This window comes from Leptonychotes weddellii, chromosome 1 (genome assembly GCF_054177405.1).
Source record: "Leptonychotes weddellii isolate Sample4059 chromosome 1, ASM5417740v2, whole genome shotgun sequence".
NCBI classification, from domain to species: domain Eukaryota; kingdom Metazoa; phylum Chordata; class Mammalia; order Carnivora; family Phocidae; genus Leptonychotes; species Leptonychotes weddellii.
Genome location: NC_138369.1, coordinates 115,698,101 through 115,718,953, shown reverse-complemented (window position 1 = coordinate 115,718,953; position 20,853 = coordinate 115,698,101). Strand labels below are relative to the sequence as shown.

Genomic DNA, 20,853 nt, shown 5'->3' with positions numbered 1-20,853 from the left:
CGAGTTATAGTAGTGGGATTCTAAAAGTGGCAACTGGATGATATGGAATGCTGTGGTGATGAGGTAGAGAAGCAGGAATATCGTTTTAAGGCAGAAATGTAGAATTAGGAGAATGTATGGACATTTTGTACAAAATTCAGCATTGTACAAAATTCCTGAAATTCAGGAAATAGAATCCATGAGACATGAGGAATGGGACTCTTTGCATGGATTTGTCTGCCAGACTTCTGATGTCCTTGGGGCCTGCAGGAGAACATAGCAAAGACAGCTGCAGTCATGGATTTGGCAGCTCCAGCTAACACAGAGGGGTGGATCAGCAGATTGGCACAGGCTGAGGCAGCTGCCTCAGTATTCACATTAGTAATGGGGATGAGAAATTAGAAAAGAATGTTTAAAACATATGGGCAGAACAACACTAATAATTTTAGGAAGCAGCATTGCCATAACAAATCTCCAGTATAAATAACTATATGCCATCTCAATATGTGCTGGATACTAACATTTTCATTAGTAGGAATGACTAAACTATTATAAAATAAAAGATCATCTTTTATAAGGTCATTTAAGCTCTAAATTTCCATTATTCCACACAGGTTGAAATCCCCCCTACAAGCTGTCTTTCTCCTCCACCACCTCGGGAATTTAGGCATTGCAGAAGTGAGGGATAAAATGCTGTGCTAATTCTACCCCCGATAGAAGATATTTCTAAGAATGTTGTATATGTGAATAAGTACAGTGTTATTTACAGTGAATGATGTTTCGCCACACTGTGCTGCATTTGATATACTCCATAAAGGCACACATATAAAAATTCTTTCTAAAGATGGTAGTTGTATATATCGATAAATATAGTATTTCAGTGAAGGAATGTGTTCATTACACTTTGATGCATGGAATATACTATAGATAGTCAAATGTATAAAAGTTGTTTCTAAGAATAATAAAATTTTATTGCATCTGAGTAATGTCATTCAGTGAAATAATATATATCACATATGCTACATTTAATACATCTATAAAGTATGTATAAAATATTTCTATGGTGATAGAAGATAAAAGATAAATGCTTTTAAGAATACAAAAAGCTAATTTTAGTCTTTGAGACTCTTTGAGACTAGAGAAACAGTCCATAAGATTAAATATATGGAAAACCATGTAAGCACAAGGAGACAAAACTACAAGATTTCAAAAGTATAGTAACAAACCAATGGTAAAAAGACATTTTCAGGACAACTGAAACGGTTATGAAATGATATTCAAGAATTTTGATATTGTTAGTTTTGATAGATGTGATAATTATACTGTATTTATGTTAGAAAATATTGACTGTTAAACATTAGTGATGCATGCTCAAATAGTTGGGGATGAAATGTCATGAGGTCTGCGATTTTCTTTAAAATGCTTCAGCAAAAAATATAGATGAAGTGAATGTGGCAAAATATGTTAAATCAAGATAATGAGTATGTGGGCATTCATCATACCCTGCTCTATTCTTTTTTCCCACATCTCGCCCCCCCTTTATTCTTTTTTATATTTAAACTTTTTATAATAAAAAGTGTAACAAAATAATGGTAAGATAAAATTCAAAAGGGCAAAAAGGCTACAGACAGTTGCTTATTGGATAAGCAAAATTAATTTAAGCTCATGATGCTGTAGTATAGGTATTTCAGCCAAGAACATTTCTCATGACAGTATAGTTTGTAGTAGGAGATCTGTATCCTGGTTCAAGTGCTGCGACTTTAATCGCTTCACTTTAGGGAGCCTCAGTTTTCTTAATCTGGAAGATGAAATGATTAGATTAGCTGATTGTTTTATTCTTTCCAGTTCTGAGATGCTATAGAACAGAAGCTGTAAACTCTAATGTCTACCAGTGCGAAGTAGGTAATTCAAATTACTGAATTGGTGAAGTGCTTGCCAGTCTAAAGGGGGCGCCTCTTCAGCCAAATAATGCCTTCATGATAATGTGGGCTCAGTGTTTCCTTTTTCGATATTAGGAAGAATTACAGATTTCTGTGGGAAAGAGAAGATTTGTGAATGTTAACAAATGAAAATGTAAAGAGAAAAATAAGGTGTAGGAGTGGCGAGGGAGAGACCACCAAACTCTGCGCCCCAAGTTTGCCATCTCTGCGCAGTCCTCGTCCGCGGTTAGCTAGGACGCGCTGCAAAGGGCAGATGAGCATTGTGAAGAAGACCAGGAGATTAACACAAAGATCGAAACACACATCAGCGATTCTAAGGGATGAACTGTGCTTCGGAAATGCCAGTCTACTTCAGCCTACGAGATTTCATCTACGGAGGAAACTCAACAAACACCACTTGAAAGTCGGCTTTACGGTTTTCTTTAGCTCTCATCTGCGCGCGATCCGGCAGTTGCGTGGTGCAGTGCCATTCCCGTACCCCGTGTAGCCTGGAGACCGCAGGCGCCACCGACTTTACACCCTCCAGGAGCGCTCCGGGGGGACGACCCCAATTTGAGGGAAAGTTATGCTGGCGCCTGGCAACCCGAGCGAGTAAGTGCTTCGCTTCCCTGGGAACTCAAAAAGGAAAAGCTGCTCGTGATCTAGGGACCGAGTTCTCAACCGGAAGTTTTGCCTTGCGGCATGAGCACTTCCTGTTTGGTAACTAAGGGCGCGGGACGGTTGCTAGGGCTGCGGTGGTAATTACAGGGGAGCTTTGCGGGTGCGGGGGATTGCCTCGCGTGCTGCTGCCGGGCTCTACGAGCAAGCGGATCTTTCCTCCACAGCCTGTCAGAGGTCCCCTATCCGTTTGCCATCATGAGTAGCGAATTCTTGGCGGAGCTGCATTGGGACGATGGGTTTGCTATCCCGGTGGCAAATGAGGAGAACAAGATACTGGAAGATCAGGTAAGGATCGGGCGAAGAAGGCGGGGTAAAGAGGAAGAAGTTTCTGGTTGGCAGAATACCCCAACCCTTTTATTTCTCCCCTTTCCTTCCCGAGTTTCATCTCTTCTCTAACTCTCACCCGCACCATCTTCTTCCTCCCTCACCTGCCCGCCCTTTTCGGAACTTGGCTAAGCATTACAAAATATAAATTGAAACGATAATTAATATTCAGGACATAAAGCCTGAGTCGTTACTCTGTCCTCTTCTGCTCCACGTACTCATTTCCAGCCTCGTGGGCAGGAGAGGAAAGGCTGATTCCCGGGTCCACTTTTCCTTCCTCAGAATTAAGCGCGGCTTGCAAAGGGACTTCTGCGGTTTTCGTAGCAACAGTTGTTAGCGGATGTTTATAAACAAAACACGTTCTGGTTGACATTTCTTTTTGAGTTTCTGCCTATGACATTTAAAGTTGAAAGTGACTCGAAGGAATGTTTTCAAGAGGAACGTTCTAGTAAGAATGTAAAATGTACAGTTTGCAGCTTTTCAAAGTGAGAATGTTGTCACAGAGTGATACAAAATATTTTACGTTGTAAGGGATATTTTACACCAGCTTGCAACCAATGCATAATAGTTGTTAAAAATAAAATTGCAACCGGCTCAGAAAACTTGTAAAAACCTTTAACAGTCAGTCTAAAGTTCTATCACATGGCAGTGTGTTGTGGAGAAGAGGGTCCAAGAAGAACGGATGATGATTACATTACTTTATAGAATGGAAGAGAAGGTTTTCTTTCCTCTGAAAAATGAAAATGAAAATCCTTCACTGTTTTTTGAAGTTTTTTTTCAAAATACTCTGACATATTTATTCATGTCTAAATTAGATGGCTGCAGTTTTTTGTTTGTTTTAATGAAGGGCAACATTAGGGAAAATAAGAGATTTAGCACTGAGTACTGAGGAATAATAATATTAAGAAGTATCCAGCCCTGGGTTTAGATCCTAATTACCATCAGTGAGCCTGTTTCTTCTATAAACTGGAAATAAATAAAATAATTATTTCACAGGATCGTTATACAGCTCTAAGCACATTAATATAGGTTAAACTTCCATTCAGATGTTAGTTTTTGGTATTATTACCATAATATTTGTCTCATATAATTTTATATACATAGTAATTATATTAGTTATTTAAAAAATATTACAGAGCAATAGAAAGAAGAGTGAGGGTTCGTAATCACTTCACTTTAAGTGGCATTAAAAAAGCAACTCCGGTAAGTTTAAACCATTCAAACAGAACAGAAGGGTATAAAATAAAAGAGTATTCCCTCCTCGAAATACCTACTGTTGACTATAGAAGTGTGACTCTCATGACATTAAACAAATATTCCAGACATCATTATCTACAGATATGTAGATAGAAAAGACAAACAGAAGTATTGTAAGAATGGAATCCTACTATATGTGCTGTTTTTAACATAACAATTTTTATTTAATAAAAATAATCTAATTTTACTTAAGAGACAAAGAGAGGGATTGTTGAATTTCAAATAAATATTACTTGATTACAACAGATAATGATTGATAAAAAATTTTCTTCGCATTAGGAAAAACTATAAGAAAAAAATGAAATGGTTAAATTACTGTTTAAAAAAATGTTTTGTTTCATTTGTTGACAGTATGGGTTGATTCCCTGATCTTTCATTTTTCATTTTAATTTTTTTTATTCTTTTTTTAAAGATTTTATTTATTTATTTGAGAGAGAGAGAATGAGAGACAGAGAGCACGAGATGGAAGAGGGTCAGAGGGAGAAGCAGACCCCCTGCTGAGCAGAGAGCCCGATGCGGGACTCGATTCCGGGACTCCAGGATCATGACCTGAGCCGAAGGCAGTCGTTTAACCAACTGAGCCACCCAGGCGCCCCTCATTTTTCATTTTTAAAACAAAGAAATTAACTCTCACACTTCTTTCCACCACCTTTTACCCCATTAAAAAATAGTAGTTTTATTATTTTTATATTATCAAGGTTTATTTTATTTTCATTCTGTCCAGTGTCCTTAATTTACTACAAGTGTTTAGTCTTAGTTTTATATTTAAACTGATTTAATGGTCCTTAATGCAGCCACTTTTACTCAGTTTACCTTTTCTTGGATTTTTCACTTTAATTCGTCTTTTGACTGGTTGGGTTCTATCCTCAAGTAGTTGTTTCAAGAAGGGTCCGTAGTACTGTGCTTTTGATTCATTGCATCCTTAGTTGCCAATTGATTTCTTGCATTGCCTGCTTTAAGTTTATATTCTTTAAGTCATAGTATCAGATCTTCAAGATACCTTCTTTCTCCCTCCACTCCTTCCTTCTAGAGTCCTGTATTTTTTAATATGGATTTTTTTCCACAAGCCTATTTTCCAACTGTTAACTTGAGAATTTCCTTTATTCCTTTACTGCATTGATGCTCTATTTCCTAGATCACATATCTTCTTTCTTGGGTTATTTCCTTGTTTTGATGAAATACTTTCTTGGGTGTCCCTGAGAAGGGTGTATAGGAGGAAAACTCATAATTGAAAATGTTTTTTATTTAATCTCACATTTGATAGTTTTGGCTGGGTAGAATATTCTAGGTTAAAAATATTTTTTCCGGGCGCCTGGGTGGCTCAGTTGGTTAAGCGACTGCCTTCGGCTCAGGTCATGATCCTGGAGTCCCTGGATCGAGTCCCGCATCGGGCTCCCTGCTTAGCAGGGAGTCTGCTTCTCCCTCTGACCCTCCCCCCTCTCATGCTCTCTCTATCTCATTCTCTCTCTCTCAAATAAATAAATAAAATCTTTAAAAAAAAATATTTTTTCCACAGAATTTGCAAAGTATTATCTTCCAGTAGTGATGTTGGTGAGTAATCTCATATTAGAATGATTTCCATTTCTTTGTAGGTTATAGTTTTAATCTCTGGAAGCTTTTAGGGTTTTGTGTCATTTTTACATTGCAGCTCTATCAACCATATTTTTAATTTTCAGGTTATTTGCTTGTTGCTTTTTTGTAGTGTATGGTCTTGTTTTAGGAGTACAATATCAATTACAGTCTGGCCGAGTGTGTGTGTGTGTGTGTGTGTGTGTTTAGTTCTTTTTTGTGTCTTGAGTTATGTTTCCTCTGGGATCTTTTTGTTTGTTTGTTTATCTTGATATCCCTCACATGATGTAAGTTTTCAGTAAGTATCTGGTGGTCCTTGCATGACCTTTTATATTTAAAAGAGGCAAAAAATATTGTCTGGGAATTCTGTGAGGAAGGAATTATCAGCTTGTGGAGAGTTAATCATTATGCTTTCATTAAAAAAGCAGATGCTTTTGCTCTGGGTTCATTATGCAATCATAAAAGTTATAACTGATGAAGAAAATAAAAGTCATAAAGCTGTATGCACCAAACAATGCAATAACTAAGTACATAAAAGGAAAAGCTATTATAAATACAAGTAGATTTTGACAAAAAAATACAGTTGTAGTAGGATACTTCAATATTGACCTCCTCAGAACTGGACAATTCTAATAGACAAAAATAAGGATATAGAGTTATGAATAATACAATAAAAATAAAAACAGAGAGAGTATATATATCCCTTAAATAAACCCTTTAAAGAATATGTCTGTAAAATATTTACAAAGGTGGATCATTTACTATATCAGAACAAAATCCTTAATGCACTAAAAATGAATGATAAACCTTAAACACATTATATGAAGTGAAATAAGGTGGACATAAAACACTGTATGGTTCCACTTACATGACATACCTAGAGTAGTCAAATTCATAAAGATATAAGTAGAATGGCAATTTCCAGGGGCTGGGGGGAAGGGGACTGGAGAGTTAGGGTTTAATGGGCAGAGTTTCAGTTTGGGAAGATGAAAATTTTCAGGTGGATGGTGATAGTGGTTGCACAACACATGAATGTACTTAATGCCACTCTTAATGTATACTGAAAAACGGTTAAAATGATAAAAAGTAGGTTATGAATATTTACCACAATTAAAGAAATGAGTGGTAGGAATTTTATAGGCCACATTCTTAATAATAACCAATAGCATTTGTAATAAATAATTTTAAAAATTATCCTCCATTGTTATGGACTGATATCTCCCTCCCCCATTCATATATTGAAGCCCTAATCTCCAATTGATGGAATTTGGTAATGGGGCCTTTGGGAGGTAATTAGGCTTAGATGAGGTCATGAGAATGTAGCTCCCATGATGCGATTAGTATCTTTATATGAAGCGGAAGAGAGACCAGAACTCTCTCTCTCTCCACCATTTGAGTATGCAGCTAGAAGGCACTGTCTGTAAGTCAGGAAGAGAGATTTCACAAGAACCAAATTGGCTAGCACCTCAGTCCTGGACTTCCAGCCCCCAGAACTATGAGAAATAAATTTCTGATCTTTAAGCCACACAGTCTATGACATTTTGTTATGGTAGCCTGAGCTGACTAAGACATCCGTCTTAAATACTTAGGCCAATTTCTCAGATATATATTCCTGGATAGCGCTTCTATCATAGAGAAATTGAAAGGGAAAGTCAGCTTTTAGAAAACAATAAAAAGAGAGTGCTTCACACCTATATTCATTGGAAATAGCAAAAATCTTACTTAGAGAAAACTTACAGGCTTAAATGCCTTCATTTTTAAATCAATGCCTTAGCTGGCTTGGGTTGCTATACATTCATTTTTCAAGGTTCTGAAAGGCTAGAAGTTGAGATCAGGGTGGAAGCATGGTTGGGTTCTAGTGAGAGCCCTCTTCCTGGCTTGCACATGGCTGCCTTCTCACTTTGTTCTCACATGGCAGAGAGAAAGAAAGCTCTGGTCTCTTGTTTTTATAAGGACACTAATTCCATCATGAGGGTCCTACCTTCAGGTCCTAATTTAAACCTATTTACCTCCCAAAGGCCCACCCCCACATACCATCACATGTGGATAAGGGCCTCAACATATGAATTTGAGGGTGACACAAACATTTAGTCCATTGTAATCCATGTGACAAAAAGTAAGGAAATTAAGAACTGCTCTTAATAAATTTAAAAAAGAACAACAGGGGCACCTGGGTGGCTCAGTTGCTTAAACAACTGCCTTCGGGTCAGGTCATGATCCTGGAGTTCCGGGATCGAGTCCCACATCGGGCTCCCTGCTGGGCGGGGAATCTTCTTCTCCCTCTGACCCTCCCCCCTCTCATGCTCTCTCTCTTTCTCTCTCAAATAAATAAATAAATAATCTTAAATAAAAAAGAACAACAAAGTAAACAAAAGAGGGAATTAAAAGTAAAACTGGGGGTGCCTGGGTGGCTCAGTTGTTAAGTGTCTGCCTTCGGCTCAGGTCATGATCCCAGGGTCCTGGGATTGAGCCCCACATCCAGCTCCCTGCTCAGCAGGAAGCCTGCTTCTCCCTCTCCCACTCCCCCTGCTTGTGTTCCCTCTCTCCCTGTGTCTCTCTCTCTGTCAGTTAAATAAATAAAATCTTAAAAAAAAAAAGTAAAACTGAAATGAAATAAAAAGCAAAAAATACATATTTAATGTTACTTAGTATGTTTAATAAAATATAGGATATAACATACAGTACATTAGTATTTATTTTCTTTCTTCCTTATTTAAAAATTCAAATATTGTGGATTTTGTTGTATACCTCCTGGGTTGAAGCCCCAACTTTGGGAACCACAGATCAAGACTATAAAAAAGGATATTTTTTTGTTTTGTTGAATTTTTGTATTGCTTTGAGGGGTGATATATTCTAATTGTCCTGAGAATCTATCTTGTAATTTCCTAAAGTTTTTGTTTGTTTGTTTGTTATGCATTTGCATTGTTTTGTTTCTACTCAGGGTTCTAATTCAATTATTAACAATAAGGGTCTAAGCACATGAGAGTTGTTCTGTTCTGTCCAGCTTGCCCTAAATCTGTTGGTTTTGCATAGGAGTTCGGGGAGGAGCTATTATACCTGTATATATATAAGTATATCCCACTACTTATCAAATTTATGGTTCATGTTCTGTGTTTTTGTTATATCTGTTATTATGCTCTGATTTGCTCTAGAGATCTTGTGGTTTAATTATGGAATAAAATATCATTTTTTCCCTTAAAGTACTGCTGTATGAAAATTGCATCTTAGCAGTGGTCCCTGAGAGATTTCTGAGAAATCTGAGAGATTTCTATTGTCTTAATGTAGTGCTAATTTTCCTACAGTAATCTCTAAATTACTGCACGTATTATTTACAGTTGTCAAAGCTGCAGGAGGAAAGGTCAAGCTTGCAAGATCAGCTACGTGACTATGAAGATCGAATTAATGCTATGACTTCTCACTTCAAAAATGTTAAGCAAGAATTTTCATTTACACAGGTACAGTTATGCCAACATAATGTTGATTATGCCATGTGTAGTCATGGAACATTTCACATTGCATTTACATCTGTGATTTTATTTTAGAGATACAACAGGAAACTTTAGCATAGCTAAACTATTGTGAACATAACCTTGAACTTGAAAGTAGGTAGAAAAAAAAGGCTTTGAGGAACTCACTGCTGCCACTGAGTTCAGGAATAACTAATTCATTTGAAAGAAGAAATCATTCATACAGTCTAATGTAATATTAGGCATCAGATTATATGAGAAGGGTTTAGTGATCAAACAATGATTTTAAGCCAGAATAGACCTAGTGTAACTCATGATAGAATTTCCACCTCCTTTTCACTTTTTCAGTGCAATCCACTGGGCCTTTTTGAGTGGAAGCACATAGTTCACACACTTCAGTAGCCCGTAGGGCACCATGGTATTTTAGGATCCTGAGATGATAGAAAAGTTAAATTATATTTAGGGTATTATTTAAGATAACCAGGGAAAGTATAATCCATTTTAGAATATAACTATAAATAATAAAACTTAGAGTGATTAGTTAAGTAAGCTTCTGTTTTATGGGCAGTCTGTTCATGTGTAGAATATCATTCCCTGATGATGCCCAGCAAATCAGCTCAGGAAATCAGCACTGGAGAGTTTACTAACTTCCATTTCAAACTATTTTTTTTAAAAATGCCTCTACCTTTCTTTGAAAGATACGTAATTCTTAAAAGTGAACAAAGCATGCTTTTAATGCCAATTTATAATTAATACAGATAAGTAGCCATTTTATTGTGTATAAATCTTATTAGGAAGCTACAAATTTAATGAACTTTTAAAAGCAATACTTGAAATTTTAGAATCCTGATATGATTAACTAATAAACTGTTTGGAACATCTTTTCTTAAAGTTACTAAATCACTGAGTTGGGGATTTGAAAATCAGAGACTCTCTGTAGGTATATTTCATTATAGTTAAACCTTAATTAAATCAGATAATAGACACAAAAGACAATAAACTTCCTATACACTCTAATAATTAAAAATAATACTGATGGTGATAACTTTGAAGCACTACAAACTCAACAGTCAACAAATACTATTTTATTAAGTAAAACTTAACACAAAGGCATGATGATTTGTTAATATATTCTGGGAAATATTTATAACCATCATTGTTTACATTGTCATTTATAAATTATCTCTTAATTAGAATATATAATCAGTTCATAGAAACATCCCATTTCCCAAGTATTTTTAAATAAACTTTATTTCTTATTTTTTAGGTAAGTAATGAGTTATATCTTTTTTAAGTCTTACCATTATTAACTTTGGTTTTCTTCAATTTCCCTAGACTAACATAATATCTGAAAATTGCTGACAACAATATTTTCTCCTAGGTCATTCCATGAACTGACTTTCTTACAACTAGTACACAACACAAAGTACACTGAATCATAAAGTCTAACATGGTTTAGGTTTCAGGGAAGTGGAATTAATAGTACTTAATCTCAGTATTTTGTGGGAACTTTTTTGGGGGGCTAATGGATTATTATGAATATTTTATAATATTAAAAATTAAAATGTTTTTCTATCTCGTAAATTATTCTGTAGTCTCTTTGTAAAGCCAGGGAGCATGAGATTGAAAGTGAAGAGCATTTTAGGATCATTGCTGAAAGAGAACTGGGACGAGTGAAGGATGAAATCCAACGACTGGAAAATGAAATGGCTTCAATACAGGAAAAGAAAAGTGATAAGGAAGTATGTAGTGAAATGTTACTTAAAATTTTGTGCTATTGTTCTTTCTTCCCTCACCAAACAAACAGTGATTTTTTTTCTGTATGAGAAAGACATTCATTAGTTTCCTGACATTTACTTACATTGTTTTTTGGACAATGAAAGGCATGTAGAGTTGTCATTTGAATGCAACGATAGAATGTTATATTTATTTTCCCACTGTTCATTTACCAAATAGTCATTGAGCCACCATGTGCAGAGTACCACACTGGCTGTCTATTATGTGATACTAGTCATAATTTATTCAGAAGTATCATATGATACTAGGCTAATTTATTCATATATTTTTAAAGGGCCACATTAAAAAACTTACTTTTAATACTGAGTTTCATTTTTCATTCAAAATTTTTACCTTTCATATTAATTTAGCCTGTAACTCTAATATTAAACTACTATAACCTCTTTTTCTCTTTTCCTTTGTTTTTAGTTGCTTGATTTGGGAGCTCATTCCAAATTCAGTTCTTCTCTTTATATGTGCATATACATATAGAAACGCACATGTATATGCATATGTGTACATACACATTTTATTATATTAATTTATATTTATTTGCATATTGATCTGCTTTCTTTTATGACTCTAGATTTGTTAAATGAATACATTTACAGAAAAATTTTTTTATTAGTTTCAGAGGTAGAATTTAGTGATTTATCAGTTGCATATAACATCCAGGGCTCATTATATCAAGTGCCCTCCTTAATGCCCATCACCCAATTATCCCTTCCCCCTACCCACCTCTCCTCCAGCAACCCTCAGTTTGTTTCCTAGAGTTTAGTGTCTCTTATGGTTTGCCTTCCTCTCAATTTCCATCTTATTTTATTTTTCCTTCCCTTCCCCTATGTTCATCCGTTTTGTTTCTTAAATTCCACGTATGAGTGAAATCATATGGTATTTGTCTTTCTCTGACTGACTTATTCACTTACAGAAATATTTTTATCTTCTTAACAACTATATTTATTTCAATTAAAACTACTTTCAAAATTTCTGTAGAAGAAGCCTCTTAGAGGCAAGAATCTGATTGGAAATGGAGCTGATGGGGCCTTGACTTGGGCTTGAGTTAGCTTATCAAGCACATTATTTTTACTAAGATTGTATATCCACATGGGATGGATTTGGTGGAGTGACTAACATTAGAGATTGCTCTGGGGGGACTTTCCCTAAAGCCTTTTTAAGCCATCTTTGACTCAACTGTTATTCTCAACCTTGTATAATCATTTCCCCTCTATTACAACTGAAGAATTAAATACAAGTATGGTTGTTATATAATGAAATATGGTGCATTATATATATCTGGAAGTCGGGAAAGGGACAGGATTTCTTCTTTCCTTTTTAATATGTTCTGTAGTATGTAATACTACGTTTTATTTTAGTTTGTGTAGTAAATAATATTCTGTAATCTCTCCCTGCCCCCTTTCTTTGGAAATTAGAATAACATATTTAAAACTACTCAAAAATTGGATGGTTTGAAATGTCAAATGAACTGGGACCAGCAAGCATTGGAAGCCTGGTTAGAAGAATCAGCTCATAAAGATAGTGATGCCCTCACTCTTCAGAAGTATGCACAACAAGATGATAATAAAATTAGGGTGAGAAATTATAAATTGTAATCTTAGGTTTTCTCTGAATCTGTAGTATGTGAACCCATTTTTTGAATTAGATTTGTAATTTAAAAGCTGTAGTTCTTAAACTTTTTTTACGTCAGAGACTCCTTTGACAGTCTAATAAAGCCAAGGATCCTCTCTTTAGAAAAGTGACTATACTCAAATACTCATAAAATTTTGCTGAAACCCTCTGACCATTTAGGGATCCACAGACTCCAGGTTAAGAATTCTGATTGAGAAAAGTTTTCAAAAAACATTTCAGAGAAGAAAATTTTATATTAGAATTATGTATAAGTAATTTAACTTCTTCTGTCTAAATAATAGTTTGAATGTAATATACAGTGTTTGCTGATTTGAGACTATAGTGCTATTATTTAATATATTATTATAACCATTACTTAAAATCTACTTGTAATAAATGTATTAATACATTAGTATTATGAAACATGCTATTTTCTAATAGATTTAATACCATATGCATTATTTTAAATAATTTTAAATGGCAAATTATTGTTTATTTTTTTTTCTAACTTTAAAAAGTATTAAAAGTCTTTTTAGAAGCAATTGAGTTTTCATTGCAGCCCTTTGGGGTTAAAGGATAATGTATGTATTGTTTTGTAATTGTTTTAGATAGCAAATAGGTGTGTATCTATAATATAATAGTACTTAATGTGAGATATATTAATAGCTTTTAAGTTAAATGATAATTTTGAATATTTTTACATACAACTACATCATAGGCACTGACCCTGCAATTAGAAAGACTGACTTTGGAATGTAATCAGAGAAGAAAGGTACTTGACAACGAACTTACGGAGACTCTAAGTGCACAGGTTAGTTTAGTGAAGATTTTTATTTCTTAATTGTCGAAGGGATGTATGCAAAAGCACTTAAATTCACAAAATGTTATTTGCTCTCTATCTGACAGTTAGAATTGGATAAAGCAGCACAAGATTTTCGTAAGATTCATAATGAAAGACAAGAACTCATTAAACAGTGGGAGAACACAATAGAGCAGATGCAGAAGAGAGATCGAGACATTGATAATGGTGCCTTGGTAAAGTAGTTGTTTGGTCCTTGCAATGTTCAACTGTGTTATTCTCTTTTGTATTTAACTCATTCATTTCAAATGTAACTCACATTGTTATTTGAACATCACTTTTGTAGTAGGGTTCAATAGTTTTGGTAAATGTTTTTCAAAGCTGACTCTTTCCATTTAGATATGTGATTTTATGAGGATTATTTACTTATGGTATTATAATGCTGAAGACTAGATCCTGCCACTCTGAAATGTGGAACAAGAGAAAGTCAATAGATAATGTTAGTGCAGTAAAACCAATGCTCTGACTTACACATGGTTGCCCAAGGTGCTTTGGACTTAATATTTATGTGCTATTTGAAGTAATCACTGGTGTAGGGAAATGAGTGTCATGGTTGGCCAAGAAACAAAAAGGGAGAGTCAGGAAAGAAACCTAGACTGTGATAAAGTTTCACTTTTGAAACTGAGGCACCCATAATAGGGTAGAAGCTTGGAAGGGAAGGAGTACCACACCGATTAAACACGGACCTAGTGTTATCTTTGCTACTTTCAGAGGTAATTTAGGAGACGTTTTTTAGAAAGTCATTGAAGGGCAAAATGGTGGTGAGTAAAAATGGGAAGATTAGGGAGAGTTGGGAAGGAGAAGGAATTGAGGATATGTTAACTTCCATTCTGTGTCTACTCAGTGGAAAGGCAAGCAGCTTAGGTCATTGGGAGTTTGGAATTCTCATATCTGTATGAGATTTACTTGCTATATGTGACTTATATGTAAATTATTCTTTTATTTTAAATTTCTATAAGTAACCAACATTTTATCAACAAAATGGCCTCTGACTTCCTTGGAGGGACAAGGTAGAACCAGTCTTAACTATGAGTTCCTCTTAATTCTTAATGCTGATCTTGGTTTCAGACATCAAGTCCTGACTCTTCCTCTGTGTAGATCAAATGTGACAGATCCAAGATTGCAGATCCACAATTGCATTCTTATACAACCCCACAGCTAAATTGACTCAGCCTGCTGATTTGGCAGAATATACAACTTGTTGCTCTCTGGTCATATTCACTATGGCTCCTTATGGACATCTCCTGGTTGTCTTTATTGTAAGGGAATAGGGTGGGTGCTAAGAAGTGGCTTCATATGTAGTGGTATGCTTCTGAGTGTTTAACAACTGGCTTCCCATTTGTAGCATTTCTGATTTCTGTGGGGAAACTACTTCCATACCAACGTGACTCCATTCAACACAGAGTTGAGAAGAGATGTGTCAGTCAGTGCTGGTGAGCCGGTGAGATCCAGTTTACACCACCAGAGGATTTGATCTTTTGTTCCTTTTCCTCCAAAACATTTCCTGCCTTCTTAGTGTCTTCTTGGCAGGAGTCTGAGCATATGAGCGTGAAATTGGCTTCTTGAGAGAAACTTTTACATTATATAGAAAAGGAAAAATATTTTTCTATTATGCTTTTATTCCAGTATAGAAATTCTGGGATACTCCAGTATAGAAAATTACTGTACTTATCAGCATCACCTACAAAAAACTTAACTGTGAGTAGATGAGAAGGTTGAAGTAGGTATTAAAGTATCTGTTTAAGTCATAGAAAATCAATATAAGGCAGGAAGTTCTAGAATGATCATTTGACATACATAAACTTAGGATGTTTTGACCTGTCTTTGGTTGAATGAACACAGTGTATATATAGAATGCTACATTATAGAGTGTTAACTGTTATAGACAACATATGGGATTAAATAAATTTACAGTGCCTTTTTAAATGTAATGCATTTCAGGGGTGCTTGTGTGGCTCAGTCGGTTAAGCGTCTGCCTTCGGTTCAGGTCATGATCTCAGGGTCCTGGGATCGAGCCCCGAGAGTCGGGCTCCCTGCTCAGTGGGGAGCTTGCTTCTCCCTTTCCCTCTGCCCTCTGCCCTACCCCACTCCCCCACTGCCCTACCCCACTCCCCACTTCTCCTTCTCCCTCTGCCCTATCCCACTCCCCTGCTCATGTTCTCTCTCTCTCAAATAAAATCTTTAAAAAAATGTAGTACATTTCAAATATATATCCATTTAATATGCTAATATGTACAGTATTACATACAGATTTCTAAAACTTACTCATTTCAGAACATACACCCTCCCCCAACCCAATTTTCTGGGATTGTTTGGTGGGACCCCATTTTGGAATTACATCTTAGGGTAAAATTGTCTTTTTCCTCCAATTCCTCTAACATGTTGCTATCAACATCACTTATAAAAACCACATATGAGCTTTTTATTCCTCAGCTCTAAAATCTTCTTTGTTCCACATTGCTTAAAAATTGAACCTCTAACATAGCAGTTAAAAAAATTGATTTTTTTCACAATTGGGCCCTAACCTCTACCTTTCCAGCCTCATTCCTTTCATTTGTACCCACCCCTTCTTAATATATCCCCATTCCATCCCTGCCCTCCCTACGATTTAACCACATTAGAGTATTTATGCATCTCCATTTATCTTTTAGGCCTAACTTAAGAGAAGCCTCTTAAGTAATGCCTTTTAGTAATTCCTCTTGGGTAGATTCATCATCTCTTTTTCCCATGGTGCTTTGTCCACATCTCAGTTACTACCTTGTATATTCTATTTATTTTTATTCTCCAAGACCAGCAAAAGGCCTGAGTGAAAGCATTCCTATTGAAACCAGTAACTAAAATATTATTCTCAAAAGATGAAAAAAAACTGGTCCTATGAAATATTTGGAAAAAAATAATTGAAATCCAACTTTCTATGTAAAAATATTCAACAATGTTATATTTTTTAGATACCACCTTTTGTTTATAAAAGCTTGACATTTTTCTCATCTCTTTAGCAAAGTACCAGATGAAAGAAAACAAGATCTTCAAAAAAAATGAGCTTATAGATACTGATGTGTAACATATTAATACTTTGTTTTTATTCATATAAAAATAGACTCTCTCTCTCTCTTTTTTTTTTTGAAGTAGGCTCCGCACCCAGTGTGGAGCACAGTGCAGGGCTTGAACTCACGACCTTGAGATCAAGACCTGAGCTGAGATCAAGAGTTGGATGCTTAACTGACTGAGCCACCCAGGTGCCCCCAAAATAGACTTTTTTAAAGAAAATATTGTCTTAAGAAGTTTTGTAAAAATACGGAATATAGAAAAATAAAAACTAAATTCCTTTTTGTTTTGTTCTTTGCATTAAACATATATTTACCATATTTTTAAACCTTAGGCATTATCAAGGATAAAGCAGGAAATAAGAGAAAAAGAAAATTTGGTTAAAGAAAAGATCAAGTTTTTGGAAAGTGAGATTGGGAATAACACAGAGTATGAGAAAAAAATTTCTGTTGCTGATCGTAAACTTTTAAAATGTAGAACGGAGTATCAGTGTCATGAAACTAACAGAAATCAGCTGAAAGATGAGGTATGTCAACTAAAAAGAGTGGCTTGTGTGTTTATGACAAATTATTAAAAAATAAGCATAAAAGCTCTCTTTTGATTAAGGAATTAATTGCCTTCTAGTTCTTTTTTCTTATGTCCCTTCATGTTGTGGAACTTTTAGGGTACTGCAATTGAGCCCTGCTTGGTGAAAGCAACAGGGGTGGGGGGTAGGTGCCAGGCATACCACAGGTGGTGTGAAGGTCTCCCCCTGAAGTCGTGGAGCACACAACTTGCCCAACAGATATGGAGTTTTGTAAGTGACTGAGGCAAAAGGCTCCTGAAGGTCTAGACTGAAATCATGATTATAACTGGCCCATGGGCAGACGTGAAGATGAATATCGACATTAGTGATTACCTGAAGTGTCTTTTCAGTGCTACATGTGTATGGTGGTTTTGACTCAAATTCTAGGTGGAGTTATTTGCTTAAGTTCAGTTTCTCCCCTTGTGAAGGGATAATATTTCAGTCCAGTAGTGAGACAGTGTAGTGGTAAAATACCTTGAAACAGAGAACAAAACTTCTGCTTTGTTCTTTTCTTCTTTTGCAGGCACACATGGCCAACTAGATTGTTCCATAGGGAGTGTTAGTGATCCCTTTAGTTAGCAATAAAGGGATCTTTTTGAAATTTGTGCCTTGAGGCCACATTATCTGAAGTTACTACTGTTTAGGCAGGAAATTGGAATATTGTAGAGCATTTCATTCTACAAGTTGTTATACTTTTTATTTCTGATAAAGAAGGAAAGATTTTTTTCTGTCCAAAAAGAATAATTACTTACGGTCCTAAAAAAATAAAATAAGCAAATTTCTTGCCTAAATTAAATGTCACTGATAACAGTTCATTCTTAAAAATTTTTAAGTTTAAACCAATTGCATTAAAGAATGCAGGGATTCATTCATTCATTCATAATTTGCTTATTGAGATATAATTCACATATAATAATTTGCCCTTTTAAAGTATACAATTCAGTGGTTTTTAATATTTCATAGAATGTGCAACCATCACCACTATCTAATTTTTTAGACTATTTTTGTCTTTCAAAAAGAAACCCCTTGCCCATTAGCGATCACTTTGCTTCCTTCCTCCTACTCAGCCCTGGCAACTGCTAATCTACTTTCTGTCTCTGTGGATTTGCCTATTTTGGATATTTCATATAAATGAAATAATATACTATGGAGCACTTCATGTCTGGATTCTTTTACTTACATAGTGTTTTCAAGGTTCATCCATGTTGTAGTATGCATCAGTACTTCATTCATTTCTTTCCTCCAAATTTTAAATTTGAGGTAAAATAGGGGCACCTGGATAGCTCAGTCAGTTAAACGTCTGCCTTCAGTTCAGATCATGATCCCAGGGTCCTGGGATCGAGCCCCGAATCGGGCTCCTTGCTCAGCGGGGAATCTGCTTCTTCCTCTGCCCCTCCTCCTGCTCATGTTCTCTCTCTTTCACTGTCTCTCAAATAAATAAATATAATATTTTAAAAAATTGAGATAAAGTACACATAATGTACACTTTACCATCTTAATCATTTTCAAGCATACAGTTCAGTGGTATTAAATATGTTCCTAATGTTATGCAACCATCACCACCATCCATCTCCATAACTCTTTTCTTCTTGTAAAACTGAAACCGCATACTAATTAAACAATAACTCCCCATTCCACCCCTCCTCCCAGCTCCTAGCAACTACCATTCTACTTTCTGTCTCTATGAGACTAAGTACTTCATATGCATGAAATCAGTATTTATTGTTTTGTGACTGGGTTATTTCATTTATTTCACTTAGCATAATGTCCTCAAGGTTTATCTGTGTTGTAGCAGATGTCAAATTTTTGTTACTTTTTAGGGCTGAATACTATTCCATTGTATGTATATATCACGTTTTGCTTCTCCGTTTATCTGTCAGCAGACACTTGGGTTGCTGCTATGTTTTAGCTATTGTGAATAATGCTGCTATGAACATGGGTGTACAGTTATCTTGGAATTGCTGGATGGTACTTATGGTAATTATGTTTTTAATTTTTTGAGGGACCACCATACTGTTTTCTGTAGTGGCTGTACCATTTTATATTCCCACCAATGGTGCACAAAAGTTCCAGTTTCTCCACATTCTCGCCAACGCTTGTTCTTTTCTTTTTTTCTTTTTTCTTTTTTTGGTAGTAGCCATCCTTATGGAAGGGTGTGAGGTGGTATTTCATTGTAGTTTTGATTTGCATTTCCATAATGATTGATGCTGTTGAGCATTTTTTATTAGTGTATCTTCTTTGGAGAAATGTCTATTCAAGTCCTTTCCTCATTTTGGATCAGTTTGGGTTTTTTTGTTGTTGTTGTTGGTGGTGGTGAGTTTTAGAAAATATCTATATATTCTAGATAATCTCTTATCAGGTGTATGATTTGCAAGTATTTTCTCCATTTTATGGAGTGCCTTTTAACTGTGTTGATATTGTCTTTTGATGCACAGAAGTTTTAAATTTTGATGAAGTCCAATTTGTCTTTTTTTCTTTTGTTGCCTGTCATATCCAAGAAATTATTGCCAAATCCAATACTGTGAAGCTTTTGCTCTAAGTACCTTTCATGCATCTATGTAGGACTCTGTAATTTGCCAGTATCATGAAATAAGTCATTTAAAATGTAATATCAGATCAAAAAGAAAAACTGGTTATATGGATTACAGCAACATGGCCACTGTATTTATGGATGTGATGTAGGTTAAAAACTAACATGTTCAGAATAGAACTTCTCAAAAATGAAATTAATTTATAAGATGTAGAGTAAATATGTAATTTTTGTCTGTTAACTAATGAATAGCTGGATTCTTTAAAAGCCACTGTGAATAGAAGTTCCAGTGATTTAGAAGCTATGAGGAAAAATATTTCCAAAATAAAGAAGGACATTCATGAAGAAGCAGCAAGGTAAGAAAAAAGATATTTAAATATGTTTATAGTTTTTGACTACTTATGTTTTTTTAAAGATTTTATTTATTTATTTGAGAGAGGGAGAGAGAACAAGTAGAGGGAAGAGCAGAGGGAGAGGGACAAGATGCAGGGCTCGATCTCATGACCCTCAGATCACACCCTGAGCTAAAATCAAGAGTTGAATGCTTAACTGACTGAGCTACCCAAGCTCCCTAGTTTTTGACCACTAGAAAAATTATTAAATATTTAAGCTTTTGTTAAATAATTGTAAACTGATGGCTACTAAATTATTAAACTTGACAAAAAGTTTTTCCTGGGTTTTTCTTTGTAAGGGCTTAGGAACAATATTTTTATGACTTATTAAATATACATTCAATAAATATATAAGGTTTCCAGAAAGGTAATAAAAAGGTTTAGGTTTATGGCAAAAGAAACCTTCAGGTTATATGAAGAAATCTTAGGATAAGCTATTCCATGTTTGTATTACTTTTTAGACATGTTTTCTATTTTTCCCCATAAATTCTCTCTAGGTTACAGAAAATTAAAAATCATAATCAGATTGTAAAAAAAAAATTAAAGCAGATAACTGAGAAAACAATGTCTGTAGAAGAAGAAGCTACCAATTTGGAAGATATGCTAAGGGAGGAGGAAAAAAGTTTAAAGGTAAAGTTTAGTTTTAGTTCTTAAAACAGTCACAGATGTTCATCATCATTAGCCATCAGGGAAATCCAAATCAAAACCACACTGAGATACCACCTTACACCAGTTAGAATGGCCAAAATGGACAGGGAAAGAAACAACAAATGTTGGAGAGGTTGTGGAGAAAGGGGAACCCTCTTACACTGTTGGTGGGAATGCAAGTTGGTACAGCCACTTTGGAAAACAGTGTGGAGGTTC

The 20,853-nt window shown here is 35.3% G+C and overlaps 1 protein-coding gene across 1 annotated transcript in view; it reads left to right on the top strand.

Annotated features, from left to right (window-relative positions):
• Positions 1–2,143: 2,143 nt before the first annotated feature.
• The window catches only part of CCDC39 (coiled-coil domain 39 molecular ruler complex subunit), a 40,764-nt gene continuing 22,054 nt past the window's right edge, over positions 2,144–20,853 (top strand). Inside the window, exons 1-9 of the mRNA XM_081813283.1 lie at positions 2,144–2,864; positions 9,065–9,184; positions 10,792–10,938; positions 12,403–12,561; positions 13,317–13,409; positions 13,505–13,633; positions 16,837–17,028; positions 19,850–19,953; positions 20,487–20,619. Of these exons, the coding sequence (XP_081669409.1) occupies positions 2,775–2,864; positions 9,065–9,184; positions 10,792–10,938; positions 12,403–12,561; positions 13,317–13,409; positions 13,505–13,633; positions 16,837–17,028; positions 19,850–19,953; positions 20,487–20,619 (1,167 nt within the window). The 5' untranslated portion in view covers positions 2,144–2,774. The remainder of the gene's footprint in view (positions 2,865–9,064; positions 9,185–10,791; positions 10,939–12,402; positions 12,562–13,316; positions 13,410–13,504; positions 13,634–16,836; positions 17,029–19,849; positions 19,954–20,486; positions 20,620–20,853) is intronic.